Below are 21,575 nucleotides of genomic sequence, written 5' to 3'. Positions count from 1 at the left end.
TTCCTGTCTTGCAGAAAATCACATCCAGCGAAGGTGGGTTTGTGCCCGTAGGCAACGTTGTTGCCGGTGATGTCTGGTGAGGACCTGCCTTACAACAGGCCTACAAGCCCTCAGTCCAGCCTCTCTCAGCCTATTGCGCACAGTCTGAGCACTGATGGAGGGATTGTGCGTTCCTGGTGTAACTCGGGCAGTTGTTGTTGCCATCCTGTACCTGTCCCACAAGTGTGATATTGGGATGTACTGATCCTGTGCAGGTGTTGTTACACTTGGTCTACCACTGCGAAGATGATCAGCTGTCCTTCCTGTCTCCCTGCAGCGCTGTTTTAGGCGTCTCATAGTACAGACATTGCAATTTATTGCCCTGGCCACATCTGCAGTCCTCATGCCTAAGGCACATTCATGCAGAGGAGCAGGGACCCTGGGCATCTTTCTTTTGGTGTTTTTCAGAGTCAGTAGAAAGGTCTCTTTAGTGTCCTAAGTTTTTATAACTGTGACCTTAATTGCCTACTGTCTGTAAGCTGTTAGTGTCTTAACGACCATTCCACAGCTGCATGTTCATTAATTGTTTACGGTTCATTGAACAAGCATGGAAAACATTGTTTAAACCCTTTACAATAAAGATCTGTAAAGTTATTTGGATTTTTAAAAAATCATCTTTAAAGTACAGTGTCCTGAAAAATTGATGTTTCTTTTATTGCTGAGTTTACATACATACATACATACATACATACATACATACATACATACAAATTTGAATAAATTAGCCTTTTAATAAAACATGACAAAAATTTATAGATGTATATGTGATATCCTGGGAAGTCATTTTATAAAGGTTTTTTGCAAGGTATATAATAGTTCACTGTGTGGTTATCAGCAGGTTTAATCTTTATGTTTGTATGCTTTAATACATTACTACAGAGTGAAATAACTGAATCTTGAGCAGAGTAATATTTTCACATTTCAAAACAAGATTCATGAAATAAAACATACAATACCTACATAAAGTATCTGATTAAATGCACTGATTCCTAAGGCACATTTTCATAAATACATACTCAATTATAATGATGTATTGGAGGGATAATAGATGTACATTTATTGAAGCTTAAGTACAATTCATTAATTAATCAATGACATTGGTCTGAAAGCCCTTCTTCAGATGTGTAGATATATTCTATCACCACCATTAGCCTATATGGATCGACTCCTGGATGACGGCCTCACCAAGATGCTCTACTTCAATCTTCCAATGCCACGCCTGCAAAGTTTCTGATTTCATCTTCCCATCTTTTCTGTGGTGGTCTTCTTTCATCTCTTCATGTATATAACTGCATAAACTTATTTTCAAGATTTCCAGAGGATGATGTGACACTAGTCATCTTCCATTAAGTTACATACAGCCTCCCTTTTCAGACCTACTTATCCTCAATAGGATTTTAGTGCTTTCATCTTTGGTGTTGCCTTTCATGCAGTTATGATGAAGCCTCTGGAGGTTAATATTACTGTCAGAACCTCTAAATATAAACCTCTTTTCATGTAGCTCGTTTAATTGCCCTCATGGTCCTTTCCAAAAAAAATAATATTCTAACTTAATACCCAGAGCCTCTACTAGGAGCTCTTGGGCATACCTTAGATTTAACTGAAGAAAGCACAAAAGCTTTTGTTTTGGTCAGACATGTAAGGTATATTATTATAGATTGTATTATTATTATTATTATTATTATTATTATTATTATTATTATTATTATTATTATTATTATTATTATTATCATTATTAGTTCATATGTATAACACGCCACATCCAAAGTTTGGTCTTTACTGAGCATTTTGTTATTCATGTGGCAACAAAAACAAAACTTTAAAGACTGGAAGACAAATACAAAGTCAGATGGCCACAAAAGGAATAATACTAGGCTTACCATCTGTTTAGTTCTTGAGCTGCAATAGATTAAGATGTCATTAAATAAGCAGTGATGCAAACATTACAGAGGATTAAATATTTAGCAGTTTTCCTTTGCCAGTTGTGCATTCCCACTGACGTTAACCCAGATACATTTTAGTTACAGAGAAAGGTTTTCCTTTTAAAGCATTCTTTGCTTGTTTATTCAATCAAATGCATACTTTCATAAAATGTCCAGTCCATTCACATACTTAAAATATCATGATACAGAGAGACCTGCAAACCAATTAACATCTGTACCGTCACACTGAAATCTCGTCTTCACAACAAACCTTGTTTTCTGTTTAATCAAACTGTTTAGTTAAACAGAGAACAGTGTATTTTTTCACATCAGTTCATAAAGAAAACAAATTATGTATCTTCCACAACACATTAGTAGAACCTATTTACAATATGTGTCAGGAAGCATCTTGAGACAAGTGAATGTATATGATATGTTTGCTTTGGAATTACTGCTGTGCAGTGCCCTATTACACAGCTAATTGATTCATGGACTCAGATTACACTAAATCACTAACATTGTTATATCAAATATGGACCCAAAGAATCTCACTTTAATCCATTTTAGCTTCTTGTGATCTTGCCTGTAAATTTCCCTCTTAGTTTCTTGAACGAAATGCAAATTAATCAGATAGCCTGAGGGAACTGAACCTTTTCACCCTGGAACAGAGGAGACTACGTGGGGACTTGATCCAAGTCTTCAAAATCATGAAAGGCATCGACCACATCAGACCAGAGGAGCTTTTCCAGATCAGCAGGGACACACGCACCCGGGGACACAAATGGAAATTGGGCTTCAAGGCATTCAAAACGGAAAACAGGAGACACTTCTTCACACAGAGAGGCATCACAATCTGAACAAACTCCCTAGTGATTTGGTAGAAGCTGAAAGTTTGGGAACATTTAAAGTCAGACTGGATAGGATCCTTGGACACTCAGTTATTAATGGACACCAAACGAGCACGATGGGTCGATTGGCCTCCTCTCGTTTGTAAACTTTCTTATGTTCTTATGTTCTTAAAATCCTAGTTCACTTTCACATTACAATATACATCCATTTCAATAATTCTCCTTTCAATAATAATGACCCGTTTATTTAATGATGCTTCATACAAGTAAATAAAGCGGAAACATTGCTTTAATAAAAGCCTAATTGCCTAAGAGTGAAAGCTAACAAGCATTACAATGAACATTGAAGAAAAAATCCCCAAGGTTTAAAAAGAGGATTTAAAACAGTTTTATTTTCAAGTCAATACTGTTCTTTCATTTAATATAATTGGCACTCATATATTTAAAATGAATCACTGGGATATCTCAGTGTACATCCCTCAATAAAATGAAAAGAATTGTACACCTGCGATAAATAATCTGATTCAGGTGCTAATCCCTTGATGTTTTGTTCTACGATTATTTTACTAGACATCATGGATGAAAGCAAATAAACAGCAACACAATCCACATGTATTCCTCTCCTAGCATAGAGGGCTTAGAAACAAGTTACTTTTATGTTCACCAAGTGTGCACTCGGGGAGCCCAGAAGGAACATAAATAACACTAAATATTCAGCAATATACGCTTGATGAGCACCACAAGAGGATGCTGCAGACTGCCCACATCCCTAGACCGCATCTCAAAAAGAAGAACCTGAATTGTGATAGGAGATGCAGGCAGGACTGGTTCCACGTTGCAGCCTTGTGCACATTAAGCCGATAAGCTATTTCTGTCAACGTTAAGGTGCTTCTAATTATTTCAAGTGTTCACAATGAAGGACAAGATGGCAACAACAGATCATAGGTACCGGTTCTAGCAGAGACATGATACTAATTGCTTTTTCATGAAGTAAAGATGAGATCAGATATTAAATTGAGATATTATTTATTATTTTCTGCTATAAAAACATCATGATGTGCTCTAATAGAAACACCAACCTTCAAAAATCATGGGACTACAATAAAAACAAACTCATTTTTGAGAATGATACAGTTAGGAATTATAATAATTGCGATGACACGGTCAGGGCTATTTATTTGTACCTCGCAATTAGGCTGATTAGAACAACTCCAATTCTACAAATGTGAAAACAAGTAAACAAGTACGCAGGTTGTGACCTGGGTAGTAGAGAATAAAGGCAAATTGGGGGCTTTGTTTGTAAATGCAGATGAATGCGCAGGAAACTAAAACGAACAAAAATGCAGATAAAAAGTAGTCTCCTGTTGCATGCAGAGATGAACAGAACCAGTCTTTGAGGGAGAGTCATGGAAAACACTGTGCAAGTAGAGGAATAAAAGCTTGTGGGCATTTCCTTATTCTCTGGGCACTGAAAAAACAAAGATCAGAGCAAAGGCTTTAAAGAGATCGAAAGCAAGTAGAGGGTGAAGAACTGAGTAGGCAGACGAGTGAAAAGATAGACCTGCAGCACGAAGAGGCAGTTTGGCCGTTATAAAGACCATCGAGCATCAGAAGTCTTATGTTGTGCTATAACAAATTAAATGTGCTTTTGCAGTTTATGTAGTGTAAAGCTGTAAACTCATTTGCGGCCTGCTGCTGACTGAGGAACAAATGAAGCAGGGCTCAGAGGAATTTCAGGCGTATGGTGTCTGTCTGAATCTAAATGATTCTGTTAGTGATTATCGGCTTCATCGATAATGAAGTCTCGCAGGAATGTGGGTGTAAATATATAGTGTGATGGGCAACCCAGTTCTTCCACGGAGCAAGCTCTCCATAAAGAGATTTAATTATTCCTGGAAGAATTACAGACGAGCGTTTTGAATGCAAATCTCAGAGTCTGCTACTTAAAAAAAATGTCTTGAACTGCTTACTTTTCTCATAAGTAGAAACATGTATGCAAATTGTACGCTTTCACGGGCAGGTTTCAACACCAGGGATTTTGTTAGTTCGCCCAGTGAAATGTAACAGAGTGCCACCACGATAAAATATGCTGATTGGCAGTTGCATGATGTTGAAATTTTTCAAACCCACATTTGCCAGGAGTGGGTTTTTATAATGAGGAGGCAATCTTCCTATGGTATCATGACCACGTTACAATAGATGTGCACACTTGTTATTTATCTTAAGGCTATTAGGATTGGATCCACAAGTAATGCTGTCTATATTCTCCATAATAATGATTGTAATAATAATTGTGTGTAACAATGTATTTTGCGCAGGACACATCATTAAGGGACAATAGCTTTCATTTTGGCTGCACAGAGGATGCCATTGTCTGACAATTTATAACAATGAGACAAAATAAACAAGACTTACATGAGAGCAAACTCATATACTGCCTAAAAAATAATGTGGCTATAAAATCGTAATGTTTTTAGGCCAGGTTTTCAAATGCAACCTTTGTTTGGATGAAGGCAAACATCTGAAACACCTGCCAATCACCATTTCCATCATGCATCACTGTACAGTAGGACAGCATCAAGCTGAATCTGTAATTTACCATTTGTGCGTGGGTTGAAGTTTTAATTTAATATGCACCCTTGTCTGTTGATGTTCTGTGTAATTTTATAGTTTCAGAATTACAGAATGCTCTTGTTTGTTCAAAGAAATTCCCTGCAAAAATACTTCTAATACATGTTGAATGTACCCTTGATTACAGCAGAAAACAATTATGATTTGAATTAATCATAACTGTTTTCACTTGAAGAGGCACAATAACATCCATTATGTGAAGAAAATATCCACAGATATATCTCTATATATAGAGAAAATGTCTATAAAGAGTCATAGAGAAGTCTAGATATCAATACAGTATGTGGTCAGTGGAAATAATGAAGTGAGAGAATTTAAACCAATAATCAATAATACATTTTACATAATCCTTTTACCATAACAACATTTAACATATTTTACATTTTAAATCATGATTCCCAGTTGTGCTTAATACATTTTACACATACGTTAAAACAAATAGTGAAAGATCATTATTGTATTTTTGTGAATTAGCTGCAGTGAATAATGAAAACACTGTAACTCAACCTTTGCAGTGTATTTTGAGCACAGGATCTAATTTACTTGCATCAAGCTATGCCCAGTGTGAATTGAGCTGGGATTTGATAAATCATTATTTTAAACATACACAGATGAACCTTATATCTGTATCTAATATGTGTGCCATCACCTTTGTATTATGTCATTACACTCACCTAAAGGATTATTAGGAACACCATACTAATACTGTGTTTGACCCCTTTTCGCCTTCAGAACTGCCTTAATTCTACGTGGCATTGATTCAACAAGGTGCTGAAAGCATTCTTTAGAAATGTTGGCCCATATTGATAGGATAGCATCTTGCAGTTGATGGAGATTTGTGGGATGCACATCCAGGGCACGAAGCTCCCGTTCCACCACATCCCAAAGATGCTCTATTAGGTTGAGATCTGGTGACTGTGGGGGCCAGTTTAGTACAGTGAACTCATTGTCATGTTCAAGAAACCAATTTGAAATTATTCGACCTTTGTGACATGGTGCATTATCCTGCTGGAAGTAGCCATCAGAGGATGGGTACATGGTGGTCATAAAAGGATGGACATGGTCAGAAACAATGCTCAGGTAAGCCGTGGCATTTAAACGATGCCCAATTGGCACTAAGGAGCCTAAAGTGTGCCAAGAAAACATCCCCCACACCATTACACCACCACCACCAGCCTGCACAGTGGTAACAAGGCATGATGGATCCATGTTCTCATTCTGTTTACGCCAAATTCTGACTCTACCATCTGAATGTCTCAACAGAAATCGAGACTCATCAGACCAGGCAACATTTTTCCAATCTTCAACTGTCCAATTTTGGTGAGCTTGTGCAAATTGTAGCCTCTTTTTCCTATTTGTAGTGGAGATGAGTGGTACCCGGTGGGGTCTTCTGCTGTTGTAGCCCATCCGCCTCAAGGTTGTACGTGTTGTGGCTTCACAAATGCTTTGCTGCATACCTCGGTTGTAACGAGTGGTTATTTCAGTCAAAGTTGCTCTTCTGTCAGCTTGAATCAGTCGGCCCATTCTCCTCTGACCTCTAGCATCAACAAGGCATTTTCGCCCACAGGACTGCCGCATACTGGATGTTTTTCCCTTTTCACACCATTCTTTGTAAACCCTAGAAATGGTTGTGCGTGAAAATCCCAGTAACTGAGCAGATTGTGAAATACTCAGACCGGCCCGTCTGGCACCAACAACCATGCCACGCTCAAAATTGCTTAAATCACCTTTCTTTCCCATTCAGACATTCAGTTTGGAGTTCAGAAGATTGTCTTGACCAGGACCACACCCCTAAATGCATTGAAGCAACTGCCATGTGATTGGTTGGTTAGATAATTGCATTAATGAGAAATTGAACAGGTGTTCCTAATAATCCTTTAGGTGAGTGTATATGCTCACAGTTTTTTGTGTTGTTTTGTTTTTTATATGTTTTTAAAATGAAACATGGAAAAATACATACAAAAACAAAATTCACTAGAGGAAAGGCATTGCTGAAGATTTTTTTTTGTTTTGTTTTTTTAAAGGCACACTAAAGCCAATATTGAACAGCTTGAACTGAATTCTGAAGGCTTACTGCCTACTTAAGATTCCTTCTGCCTAGGGTAGGAATAATTATTCCAGACTGCTTTTCATTATTAGTACATACAAAAATACACAAATAAAATCAGTATATATGGATTACTGTATATAAATTCACCCCAGTTTATTTCTTCTCATATGATATTTACTAACAGTGGTTTATGCCGGTTTACAGTCTTCAAGACAGATCAAATCAAATACCCAGGAGACCCTTAATGGTGAATAAAGAGCATAAGTGTGGGAAGAACTGAAATGCAGCACAAATGCACATCTACCCTAGACTGCAGCCAACTGTGATATGGACGGATCTGAACACTTGTTTTCATGTTGTGGTAGGCAGAATATTCAAAACGGCCGTTTCCATGGAGATCCAGATGTTGGTTTGCACTTAAAAAGGGTTTAATATCTAATTTTCCAAAACTAGATTGAAAATCTATGCATAACTGTATGCATGATGTAGCACCACATTTAACAGCCCTGAATACTTTGTCTAGTAATCCCCAGCATCGTCTGTGCTCAAGCTCAGCCTGGATCTGGGGCATATTGGCTCCTCGGTAGGCATCCCGAGACTCAGAGACAGACCTCAGGTTTAATGTCCTTGGGTTTAAATTGCTTATCTTTCCACGTTGAAAGTGGCATCTGAACTGCTAGCTAGTGTAAATATTGATTTTTAAAAATAAAATACTCTTTAGTCTTCCCTAGCAGAAAGAATGATGATAGCTTATTGTTCAGCAAATAATACAGCATTTATGTAACATTTCCAATTACCACATATAAAACTGGCTGTGAATTCAATAACGGTACTTAGTATCCAAGGAGTACTGAAAAGCACATTTTAAACGTGTGTTTTGATAATAAACACTGGTTTTAGTCCTTGTTCTTCGGGTTTAATCTAGGATGTTAATTGTATAGTAGATGTATGTTATCACATATTTATTTACATTTTTTTGGGTAACAAATGATAAGGTTAGAATCAATAGCTGCCAGTCCGTTGTTCCTGCGCACCGACAATAAAGGGAACTGTCCTGCCGGAGTCTGAGAAGCCTCAGTGTGCCTTGCTTTTGTGCCTGGTGAATACATTTGGTCTATCTGATGAATGTCATTTGCTTTGTGGTTCGGTCTTTGATGATATAAATACACTTGGAATTATCAGTCAGCAGAAAAGATGATTTTACACAGAGCTGCTGCCAGTGGGGAGGGAAGCAGATGGCTAAACTATCATTGGAAAAGAAAAGACACCGAGACAAAGTCGAGAGAGCTAACAATTAATTATCCTGTCATGGCACGTGGTGTTTTTTCTTATTTTTCTCCCGTTATATACGTCTGCAATGAACTGTGTATATTTTAAACCACGATCTTGCTTCCATTTCGGCTTCGTTTAACCACTGGCGTCTGGAAACTGTAAATCACTACAGACGAATGTAAAGACTATGTTTTGTGTTTTTTACAGCTTCAATTAACCTTGTACTGAAACAGATGACCTGGTAGCAGCCTGCTTTATTGTTATTATTGTTTTTGTTGGTTATTTACAATAGCCCGTGCAACATAACAAAACACAAAGATAACATTACCCTAAATTAATTAACGAAACAACAACATACTGATCACGATTAAGTAGTTAAGCTGTTGCGTTGCTTTCCAAGTGATTCATTCGACATCGTTTTGCTCATTTTACCTCCAGGCCTGCATCAAAATACTATATATAGATTGGGGTTGGTGAAAGAGGACAATTGCTTATGGGTATATTTGAATGTCAGGGTTTATACAAGTAAAACTTCAGTGCTCTGATTTTAATTCTGCATCAGTGCTAAACTGTCACCTAGGGAAGTGACACGTGTCAACCAAATGTCCACGGGAGGAATTATCTTCAGTATTGTAGGCCTCTCTTGAACTCTAAATATCTGTAAGACTCTGTGGAAGGATTATTTGATGACAACATTGATCTCATTCATGTTTTTTTTATATATATTTAAATTTATCTATATTGTATTATGGTAAACAGCCTACCAAGAATCCACCTGCTGGTTGAGAGGGACACAGAGCAGACTTCTCATTGCTGTCAGGTCAGGCATGCTGTTCCTCATTGAGCACTGGTTTTGCCCCGGCAGAAGGAAAATAAGTACAGCACAATTGATTGCAAGAATAATGTTTAATTCATTTTTTAAATCTATACAATAGTAATCTGCTTTACTTTCATATCAGAATCTACATGTGAATGTATTGTGTTTATTTTGGTGAGATCTCACCCCACGACATAAGATGTGCGCTACATTAATAATTTGTTTTGATGCAATGACTAATGCAAGAACGAGGCCATTATAATTTTCTCTGCATTATGTTTTCTTAATTCAGTTTGAAGGGGTTTAGTATGTTTGCTGTCAGTACACATTTTCCTTATCCCAATATAAATAATTCTCCACTGTCTATATTGTGGCTGTGGTTTAAAAGATAGCATAGTGTTTCCCTCAGGGCAGACTGATATACAGAGGAACTGAGATCTGAGACATACAGATCAATATATTAACAGCAGCCAAATGAGCAGCACTGGGTCGACTCTACTCATTACCCGTCTAATCGGTTTACTTTTAAAATATTTTTCTCTTAAAGTTTTGCCGTAGCTCATTGGTAAAATACAGAATCCACATTTCAGTAAATGCAACCTTATTTACATGTATTGCGTTTCATGCAGAAGGGTCTCAGTCATTGGTTTAATCCACATGATAAACAAAATGCTGTATTTTACATTATATTGATATTCAAGTATAGAGTTTATACTTTGCGTTTGAATTTAAAGACAAAGTAGTACTCTTTCTAAAAAGCTAATAAGTATATATGCATATTATGTAGTCTACATATTTTAACATGTCTATAAATAGAACTATTCTATATTCCTGTAGCCAAGGAAATCCACAGCGGTACATTTCTTGCTACCACCGCCACCACAAAGTGGCTTCCATTAAGAAATTGCCTTTGCCTTCAAATTGTTCCAGAAGTCCAAGCTAATGCAATGTTTATAACCAGTCACAAACCACAGCAATCTCAGCACTCTGGATTGAAAAAGAAAGAGAGAGAGAGAGAACCTAACTGAGACTGGTAAAGTGCCTACACAAATGCCAGGGAAGGTTTTATTTTCAAAGTCATGTGTCTGTAATTGAGGCTTAGAGCTGTTCGGAGCACAGACAAGCACTAGAAGAGATATATCAAAAGGAAAGTAGTTTTAGATTACAATATTTTACACTGCAGCACAACAGTATTCAGAAAATGTTGAATTTCAAGGTAAACCACGGTGCTACACCAACACTTATTAACGTTCTGAAATTCGTTTACATGAGAACATTTATTATAGTGAGTCCCATACCAAATCAACACTTTGCAAATAACAATAAAAATGCTTGGCAGCTGTTTGTTTGGAAGATGAATCTTCCTTCTATCTTACCTTCCAGCAAGTACCATGTTTAGAAATTGTGATTTGCAGGTGAGCAAAAAGGATTATAGAGCATACACTACACGGCCAAAACTATGTGGACACCCTATCTAATTAGTGGATTCAGCTATTTCAGCCACACCCAATGCTGACGTGTTTAAAATCAAGCACACAGCCATGCAATCTCCATAGACAAACACTGGCAGTAGAGTGGACCGTACTGAGGAGCTCAGTGACTTTCAATGTGGCAGCGTCATAGGATGCCACCTTTCCAACAAGTCACTTCGTCAATTTCTGCCCTGCTAGAGCTGCCCAGGTCAACTGTAAGTGCTGTTATTGTGAAGTGGAAATGTCTAGGAGCAACTACAGCTCAGCCGCGAAGTGCTCGGCTACACAAGCTCACAGAACGGGATTGCCAAGTGCTGAAGCATGTAGCACATTAAAATCGTCTGTCCTCGGTTGCAACAATCAATACCGAGTTCCAAACTGCCTCTGGAAGCAACGTCAGCACAAGTACTGTTCCTCGGGAGCTTCATGAAATGGGTTTCCATGGCCGAGCAGCTGCACACAAGCCTAAGATCACCATGCGCAATGCCAAGCGTTGGCTGGAGTGGTGTAAAGCTCGCCGCCATTGGACTCTCGAGCAGTGGAAATGCGTTCTCTGGAGTGATGAATCACGCTTCACGATCTGGAAGGCCCTTGACTGTTTCAGTAGCAAAGGTGGGACCAACTCCATATTAATGCCCATGATTTTGGAATGAGATGTTCCACATACTTTTGGCCATGTAGTGTATGCCAATGCTGAAAAGGGCTTTAACATAATTTCAATTCAGATACTGACTTCTTCGTGGTACAGATAAGTTAAACAGAGTTTTGTACCATTCTGTTTCTGGGGTTTTAAAGGAATTCCCACAGACTTTGAAGAAAAACATCTCACATGATAAACTAGTCACTTTTCCCATTACATCTGTTATTGTATATACAAATCTGATGTTTGAACTTTAAAATTGGTTTTAAAAGTCTATTCAGGCTGAACTATCTGCAAAATACCAAAATACCATACATACGAGATTTACAATGCTATCGAAGGTACAGGTACAATTTGATTATCAAAAGATACGACTGTCAGACTGTTTCAGCATGAGCTAAAAGTGAGAATAAAGGTCTAATAAGATATTCCAAATCATAGTTGTATTCAGAAATCCTGAAGCTATTCATTATTCCTTTGACCTTTTGTAAAGTATATTTCATAACAATAACTTGTTCTTTTTTTATGTATTCTGAACATAAATCGTGTTTTGTGTGTTTTTCAAAATTAGATTTTCAGCCTGGTTAATAATTATCCATGAAAATACAGTCTTTTGTTCAATGTCATTTATATTCCATTATATACTTCTGCTGTTCAGCCGGGTATAATAGAGAAGAGGAAATAAAGTCTCAACACATATCATTCCTATTTGCTCTGTAAAAACAACACATAAGACAATATTTCACAGCCACAAAGATGCAGAAATTCTGTGGAAATCCTCTGTGTATTCCAGTTATGTATTGTATGCATTGTTATCTCCATGGTAATATTTAAGTAAAGCCTATTTAATCCTAAACTGATATGGTTCAGAGATATTCCAGCAAAAGTGCAATGCTATGATGTTAAAAATGTATAGTTTCCATTTATAAAATCTTCTGTAAGACATTGTTATCAGCATGATAACTGCAGAACTGCTTTTTGTTATTTGATATTATATATATATATATATATATATAATGCATATGACAAAGTCCGAGATACTTTGTTGTTACATGTAAAGCAAATTACAAGAAATGATTATTCTATTCTGTTCATTATCTGTGTGCCAAACTTGACAACCTGCGACAGTTGCTGAAGACGGCAGCTCTTCGGCCTTGTAGCACTATTAAAAATAAGCCATCTCTACTTTCTGGTTCAGGTATTTTTAAGCCGGGTCTAAATTAACCTGAAATCCAAATGCTACAGGATGCAATAAAGCACAGTTTTCATTCACTCACATTTACTTGGGTCTATGAGGAAATTTCACTTTTCACTTGAACTGAAAAGCTCAGAAGATAATCTTGTCTAGTCGTATATATTCAATTTCTTGGGACAGAATGTTGTTTTCTGTTCACAGCTCTACATGATTGAAGATAGCATAACCTCAACTGACATCTCAGGGAGACTAGCACTCAGGCCTACAATGTACCTCACGCATGACTTACCTGGCACATAACCTGATGTGGTGACTTTGCATAGTGTGCAGATTTGCTTGCCTGCTTATGCAGAAACCCCTCCTTGAAAATGAGCAATATTTATCACTCAATGTTTTTCTCTGCGCTGCACATCTGTGTAATCAGCTTTAATGCTTTCCGGGTCCGAGGGGTGGCCACGTCTGTATGCTATCGGGGCTGGAACAGTTGAGAAGATGCAAAATAAACCCAACTGTCTTTAATACAATCATTATCAATCATTGTAAAAACAAGCCAGGATGAAAACATTATGTTGCACAACAAAATGATTTCCAATTAGCAATATATATATATATATATATATATATTATTCTCATCAAAGGTGTTAAATCTAGACAAGAAGGTGGCATTGTGGTTGCACATGAAATAATTACAGTATCACAAGCCTACATAACTGCTGCATATTTTTGTTTTTCCCTTGCAACTCCTCTGTATACTGTTTGACACCTGGCTTTTTACACGATTGTAACTGCCATGTTCAAGTATGTGTACTTGTAAAAATAATCTAGATGTAAAACACCGTATTGCCATTTTATTTAGAATGTTTTATACATGGCCGGCATATTAGTGATGCAGGGATGCTTCACTATCTGGTGACATCCACACACCTCAGGCAACAGTTTAGAGGATCTAGCCAGCTGTTGCTTGTCAATTATCTAATAGAACAGTAACAATCGTTCACATCTGAACCAGAACCAACAGCACAAAATAATTACGAATGCTATTTTCTAGGAGATGTATGAAAATATAACAAAATTAGTCTGTGTATAACAACACTAGTCAGAGCTGGTTCTTGCCAAAGGGATTTTCTTGTCAGTAGTTACATGTTTGTTAATTTGATTACCTTTTAAATATTCTCTTTTGGCAAATCTGCACAACTTCATATCTGAGTTAAACAAAGAATTTGCTTCAGAGGTAACACAAACAAGCTAAAGCAAATTACTTTTAGATTTCAGCTTAACGTTCTCCTTACGCACACATAATAGCTGGAGGATAGAGTAAAGCTATATCAGTGTATAGCAGAAACTGAAAATACAAGGACAGTAGCTGTGTAGAAATGTAATCAGTATACCAATATATCATGGAGGAACATAAAAAGCAATATAAATAACAATTGACACTTTAAAAAAGCTTCACACCTTCCTCTCCCAAAAGGTTTTGCTCCCTCCGTTAAGTGACAAAATGTAGACAATGAGGCAGTGTCTGAATTTCATTTGTTTCATAGAAGAATTGATGCTGTTTTGAAGGCAAAGTGTGGTCACACCAAATATGGATTTGATGTAGATTTTTCTTCTGTTCACTCACTTTGCATTTAGTTAATTGATAAATATAATCTATTAACATGTCTATTTTTGAAAGCATTCTTACTTTACAGCATTTTTTCATACCTGCCTAAAACTTTTGCACAGTACTGTATATATATTTTTTCCATTTTTTAATTTAATGTTTTGCAGAACATAGCACAAAGTAACATAAAGTACATAATGAACATATTTGATTATGCATTGAATTTCATGTGCTTTACCCCTAGGTTGTTATGAAAATACGAAAAGACCTGGACCCATTAGAAAAGAGAAAGAAGGCGAAAGTGTTACGTGTATATTGTCCATGAATTCTGGACAGGAAACAGTAAACATCCCAGAACATTGCTGACAGGGAAAATCAATTGAAAGGCAGTATATAAAGCAAGGGTTGAAGACAAGCTGATCTGTTTAGCTTATTAAGTGGGTATAGACTGCCTCTTGCAAAGGCATCTTGTTTTTGTGGTATTGAATAATATGCAAGTTAAAGGATTTATATGGGCAGATTGATTTCTATGCAGTGGCAGTCAAATGTTTATGCACTAAACTCTATTCAATCAGCTCAACTTTTCTCTAGGTTGAATCAGCATTCAACCAACTCTGAAAATGTATGAACATATTATTAATTTATTATTATTATTATTTAATGTCTGTTCCTTGATTCCAATCATAAAACCAATGTTTTTCCGTATTTCACAATATTTTGAAAGGACATATTTTTCCCTTTAGGTACAATTTCTTCTAAAATCCAGATGTCTGAGAATATTAAAATCCTGTATTTTTTTAACACTGGAGCAGTAATTGCTATCTATATCCATAAAATACTAAGCTGGGAATGTTTTATATAAGTTAATCCTCTTCCACCGCAGCAGACTGAGTCAGAGTGTCGTGCATCTAATCTTCTTCTTTAAATGTGAGATTCTTCAGCATCATCTTCATGGTTTAATAGAAATAAGATCTGTGATTATTTAGAGGGTTTACTATTTGCATTTTCACATCTTCGTTTGCGTGTATGTCTGCACTAAATAAAGTACGCTTTCATCTTCAGTAGATTTCAAATGTAAAAAAAAGTGACTCCTGTAGGCAATTTTTTTTTCTGATATGAAGCCCTTGATGTAACAACAATAACAATAATAATAATAATAATTACATATTTGCAGTTTGCAGGGCAAATGACACACACAAACATACTTTCAACGCAGGTAAATATATTTCAAATTAAATTCAATAGAATGATTTCCATTTCTGTAACCAAAAATATAAAATACTTTCCTTTCAATATCCTTTTCCAGCCCTAAACTCTTTATTTCAGCAAAGCTATTTTCAAGAAAGTCAGGACACTTTTATTAGATTATTTATAATATGTAAGTGTACAATGCTCAACTGAAGCTCTTCAGTGTATGGTCTGTCTAGTGGTAAAGTAAAACTGAAATACAACAAAACAATGTCTGTTTGGGCTGTTGTTGTTTTAATTATTAAAGTCCATTTTTTCTTGCATTGACTGTTTTATGGAGATAACATAACTCTATTCAGCTGCTGTATTGCTACTTTATTTGCTAAATACTTCACACTTCTTAGGATTTGCAAAACTAGGCAGTCTTAAAAAGCCACTGAACTTAAAAGCTGAATTAAAATGTTACGGTTTTACGTTTCATCAATTATTCACCTTCGAGGATTACACATTTTTTAATCTGAGAACTATCATTTAAACGTAATACCTTCCAAACTGATGGAATGGATTTTTCCACAAGCTTCGATAATTGAGGCAGTCAGGTTGCATTAGAGAAAGAGAGCAAAAAACAGTCACACACTGCTCTGTTAGGGAAAGGGTTAACAACCTTGAATGGAGTCCTCTGAGACTGTGACTGATGCCTGCCGCCCTTACCTCCCTGCCTGCCAGCCCATTAATTAATTTCTCGAGCCATTTTCTGTTTCTCTCTCTCATCCTTTGGAAATGCAAGAGGCAAGACAAAAAGGTCACAGGGGGAAAAGGGGGGAAGCCAGATTTCCCGTGTAAACAGCACCCTCCCTTTTTGCATATTCATTGGAAACCCCTCGCTGGCTGCAGGATGACAGAAGCACATTGCTTGTGATGTAGTAGAGAGAGAGAGCGAAAGAGAGCGAGAGAGGAGGGGGGAGGAGAGAAAACAAGCATTTGAGCAAGAGAGAGAGAGAGAGAGGGAGAGAGAGAGAGAGAGAGAGAGGCAGAGAGAAGCTCTTGCAGGCATTCAAGCTGTTACAGCAGTGTTAGATGGTGTCTGACTGCAGAGCTGCTGTGTAGGAAGAAGGCATTAGTGACAGAACGAGGGTAGAGGAACGGCACACAGAGAGGGAGACCAGGGCATCTCCGGAGACAAAGGCATCTCGAGATTGCATGGAGATCTAAATCTGTGTCTCTTCGCCTGCACATCGGGAGGAGGCACCTCATCGATCGAACCAGCCCCAGCTGTGCTTCAAGCTCCGTCCGTCCCCCACTCCCACTGCCCTCAGAGGAACACTACCTGGCTCCCCGTCTCAACTGACGCCCCAGCGACACCATGAACTTTCTGCGGCGCAGGCTTTCAGACAGCAGTTTCATTGCCAACCTGCCCAATGGGTACATGACAGACCTCCAGAGGCCGGAGCCCCAGCAGCCCCCGACCCCGGCCCCGGCCCCCTCCACGTCCCCTGCCCCGGAGAGGAGGCAGAGCAGCCAGTCCACGGGAAGCGGCTTCTTCAGCTCCATCTCCAATGTGGTGAAGCAGACCGCTGCCTCTGCAGGACTAGTGGAGCAAACCGCCACCGCGGCCAGCAAGAAGTTCAAGGTTCTCCTGATCATCGATGAGCCGCACAACGACTGGTAGGTGCACACTCGACCCAAAGCGTGGCTGAGCGGTACTGTTCGGCGTGATCCACATGCACTAGCGATGCTATTTTTCCTCTACGCTTTTTAAAAATATATATTTTGGAGGTGCAGGGGTATACAAGTAAGATTGGGCATCATATTTTAGCTTTGAGAGGGATAACAACCAACAACATGCCCCCCAGTTTCAGCAATCTTGATGTAGTAAGAGATCTGACAAGATTTTCAGCACCTTGGAGAGTAACTTGGGCAACTTAATTTTATTTTTATGAATGGATTTCTGGTGGACAGCAGTAGAGAACCTTACACAGCCAAAACAAGTTGAAAATGCATACTTGTGTATTATCAGGATATGAATTCATAACTTAATAATATTTAATGGCATGAAAGCTGTATTAGTGGTCAGCTTTAGAGAGAAATTAATGAAATAAACACTAAGGGAAGGGAAAAGAGCCCGCTGGCCTAGCAATTGCAGAGATGTCCATGTGTTTCCCAAATGGTAGCTTTATTAAATCTCTCCTTGAGAAGCATTTAATTTAATTTGTGTCTTACATGTGTTGTGCCTTCCTACATCCTTTCAAATGCATCTCTGGGATGTTGGTGTTTTTTTTTTTTATGATTCTTAAAATCGTATTATTATGTTGCATCTTGTTTTCGGAGGTTGGGGAAATGAGAGATTTTATCACCGTATAGTGTGAATGTTTCAAATTCGATTTGCTGAATGGATTTGTCTTTCTTCATTTGGGATTATTTGACTCCTTGATACCATTAGAATAAATTATGTGGGGTAGATGTTTCAGCAAATTTTCATCCGGCATTTTTGATTAATCTCTTCTGTTCAAAGCAGTTATTTGTGCAGATCTGTTTGTGTCAGGGATGCATGTGCGGACGTATGTTAGAGATGGTAGCAGTAACAAGAAGGTACATTAGGCAAAGGGAATGTGCAGTCATACTACTAGACGTGATCATTTGTATTGCAGGGGGTGCTATTGGACACATGATGTGATTGTGGGTTTCTGAATTGATATAAGTACTATGAGAATACATTTGAACCTTTAACCTTTGGCCAATTATTTCTCCATACTTAGTGAAAGTGCTCTTTAGGTATTTATCAGCATATCTGTATATTGGGAAAAGCACATAGAAATTGAAAGTACTTCATTAGATAGCACAACCTGTATTTGCCTTTAACTCTATAGTGAAATAACTGAATGCATTTTAATTGTTCAATGTATAATGCATGCATACTATGTCAGTTCTTTGTTGTCATTCCTTTGGTTTGTCTGTGAAATGCCCCATCCTCATGCAGGGCTCATATGTTGGTCAAAATATGTTGGTGATTTACCGGGGATGGGATAGGTAAAGACGAAGGAAGATATTTAACCTGTGCATTGAATAGTCAGGGATTGGTGATAAAAGCTTAATGGCAAGAAGCACAAGATCACTGAAATAATAATGAACTCTACAATAGAAACAAATATTAATATTTAATTATAACTCTGCTGAAGAATCTACTGCATGTATGTTCTGTTGAAGAAGAAAGTGTTTTCCATTTTTAGTTTTGCGGTTTCAGCAAAAGGCCTGAATCTGGTCTTTTAAACATGCTGGTTCAAGTTGTAGAATGAAGCACGCCCTTGTTCAATCACCAAATGTTTGCACTTTGATAAAATGGCATTAAAGTATTTGTTATCACCCTTGTATTTTGCCGTGGACGGCACACAGACCTTTTGGCAAAATGGGAGTGTGTTGTTCTGGGGCATTGAAGATTGGGAGCTGATTCCCAGTACTGGCTGCAGTAACCTACAGCATTTTGAATATTATATTCACAAACATTTTGCAATATTATCTTAATGTTTGTTTCCTGTTTCTAGCTGGTCATTAAACAGGGGAGAGAGATATACAATGCACATTAACTAGTCTTGTTTGCTTGACCCCCACAGAGGTACAAAGAAATTCATGAAATGAATAAAACATGAAATGTATAAGATATCACTAAATGCATCTCTGAAGACGCACATCTAAATCATGAGCATAAGAACGATTTAGTGGACTAATGGATTAATAGGTTGATTACCTCTTATGTCCTTTAAGTACAATTCACTACCAGCAAAAATAATGTTGTATGTGCATTAGGAGAACTACAAGTGCCAAGTTAAAAGATAAGGGTTTAATAAGTGTATAATAGAATGACTATAGTTCCTGTAATAGCAGAAATATGACACCACCTATATCTCATACCATTTTTGGTGTGACTTTTATGGACAAAGGCATTCTTTGTCAAATAAATAACCTCTGAATGTGCCTCTGCTATTCGAAGCATTTTATTCGATCTCCAGCAAAGACAAGGCATGAACCTGCTTCAGACACTGAACACTGTGACACAATGCACAAATCTATTACACCAGGTTATCTATGATAATCTGTAAATTGTTTCTCAGTAACTCAAGAGTCAACATCATGGCAGGGAAGCATGCCCCGAAGACAGTGTTCTTTGTATTAATTAGATTTTATGACCAAGTTATTGAGGAGGTGTGAAGCCTGGAGCTTCATTGTGCAAGTCAGGAGCTATAATACAGATATGAGGCTATTGTGGAGATTTAAAGGACCTTATATGAAACATCTGTTGAGTACTCAAAAATATCTAACACTGTACATACCTTTTTTATGTAATTTCAGTAACATAACAAAAAGAGTTTTACATTCCTGACAATCCGTTTGAATCTGTTGTGTTACTATACTTGTCCTACATTTTCTTACTGCTCAGCTTCCAAAGAATTAAAGATCTGGAGTTATCTTATCCTTTGTTATTTTAACAGTTTGATGTGTATTGTATCTTTGGAAATGCATTCAGCAGGATTACCTTCAAACCAAACCCCTGACTATTGTACACAATTACGTCTGCGTGCAAGGGGTCAGGTTAAGGATGTCAAATATGTGAATTATGTAGCTTTGAAAATCTGCAGATTATTTCAAATCCCCACAACCTTTTCACTGTAATTCAAAAACTGAAGGATGATTGTAAGGATAAAATAAGTCAGCCAGCACTTTCTTTAAAAACCTCAACAAGATGTGATTGCATGATCAGAAGGGACAAGCTGATTTCCCTGGGCACAGGCCTCAGACCCACAGCGTTGCAATTTGCTCTGTTGTGTGTGTCTGTGTGTGTGTGTCTGTGTGTGCGTGTCTGTGTGTGCGTGTCTGCGTGTGTGTGTGTGTGTCTGTGCGTCTGTGTGTGTGGTGCTTGTGTGCGTGTGTGTCTGTGTGCGTGTGTGTCTGTGTGTGTGTGTGTGTGTGTGTGTGTGTGTGTTAGAATGAACTGCAGTCCATGTCTGGGCAGGAGCAGGTGAGGAAGTGGGGTTGGCCTATTTCAACACGGATGATATTAGTTGTAATTAAACAATGATGCATGTTTGACTTGTCAAGGCAAAACCAAAAGACAGCAAACCATATACATTTGATATACATTTGTACAACACATCTGGACTGGCTGTAAAAACATATATGAACCTTTTAAAGATTAAACGGCTCTCTGTGGCTTTCTATCATTTTGCCTCTGCATTGTGTATTTGTTTTCCTCCAAAAAAAACACACTTTTTAATTTAATTTCAGTCCAGCTTAATTGAATGTATGTCTTCAATACCACAATATTCGTGCTAGAGTATTTAAATATATATGCTAATAAATATTTAAAATTCCTGACATAAAGCAAAAAAGATGTAATAAACGTGAATCATTAGAAAGAAAAATTAATTAATTGAATGGTAACTATACAGCATACATACATATACAGTAGATAACCTTTCAGATAACCTATGTTGGTACATAAGGTCAGCAACATAATGTGTTTATGCAATAATATTTTTCAAATCAAATATGCACAGGGGTTTAGAGTGCTGTTTAAATTTAAATTAATTTGGAAACATCATCTTCCTTGGTTGTCAATGTAGGAGGAAGCTAATTAGGTGAAGGAGAGAGAAATACAAAGTCAGTCTAATTTAGTCCTAAAGCATGCCCCTGACCTCTTATTAATGCAATTAAAACACAAGGTTCATAAAACTGTTACAGGATGCTAGGTAATTGTATGTTTTTTTGAATTACAAATTTTAAAAGTGGTTTGAAATCACTATTACATGTTTATATGAACATTTCTGTCAGTAAATCATACCCTGTATAAAACTGTAATTATATTACAAATGGGAGCAATACAAGCATTATGACTCCTCTGGCTTT

At 37.4% G+C, this 21,575-nt stretch overlaps 1 protein-coding gene across 1 annotated transcript in view; it reads left to right on the top strand.

Annotated features, from left to right (window-relative positions):
* Positions 1-16,612: 16,612 nt before the first annotated feature.
* syn2b (synapsin IIb) overlaps positions 16,613-21,575 on the top strand; it is a 75,091-nt gene continuing 70,128 nt past the window's right edge. Inside the window, exon 1 of the mRNA XM_066697822.1 lies at positions 16,613-17,342. Coding sequence (XP_066553919.1) covers positions 17,041-17,342 — 302 coding nt within the window. The 5' untranslated portion in view covers positions 16,613-17,040. The remainder of the gene's footprint in view (positions 17,343-21,575) is intronic.

This window comes from Amia ocellicauda, chromosome 3, assembly GCF_036373705.1.
Source record: "Amia ocellicauda isolate fAmiCal2 chromosome 3, fAmiCal2.hap1, whole genome shotgun sequence".
NCBI classification, from domain to species: Eukaryota; Metazoa; Chordata; class Actinopteri; order Amiiformes; family Amiidae; genus Amia; species Amia ocellicauda.
The sequence above is the reverse complement of the archived record's forward strand: the minus strand, read 5'-3'. Positions and strand labels throughout refer to the sequence as shown.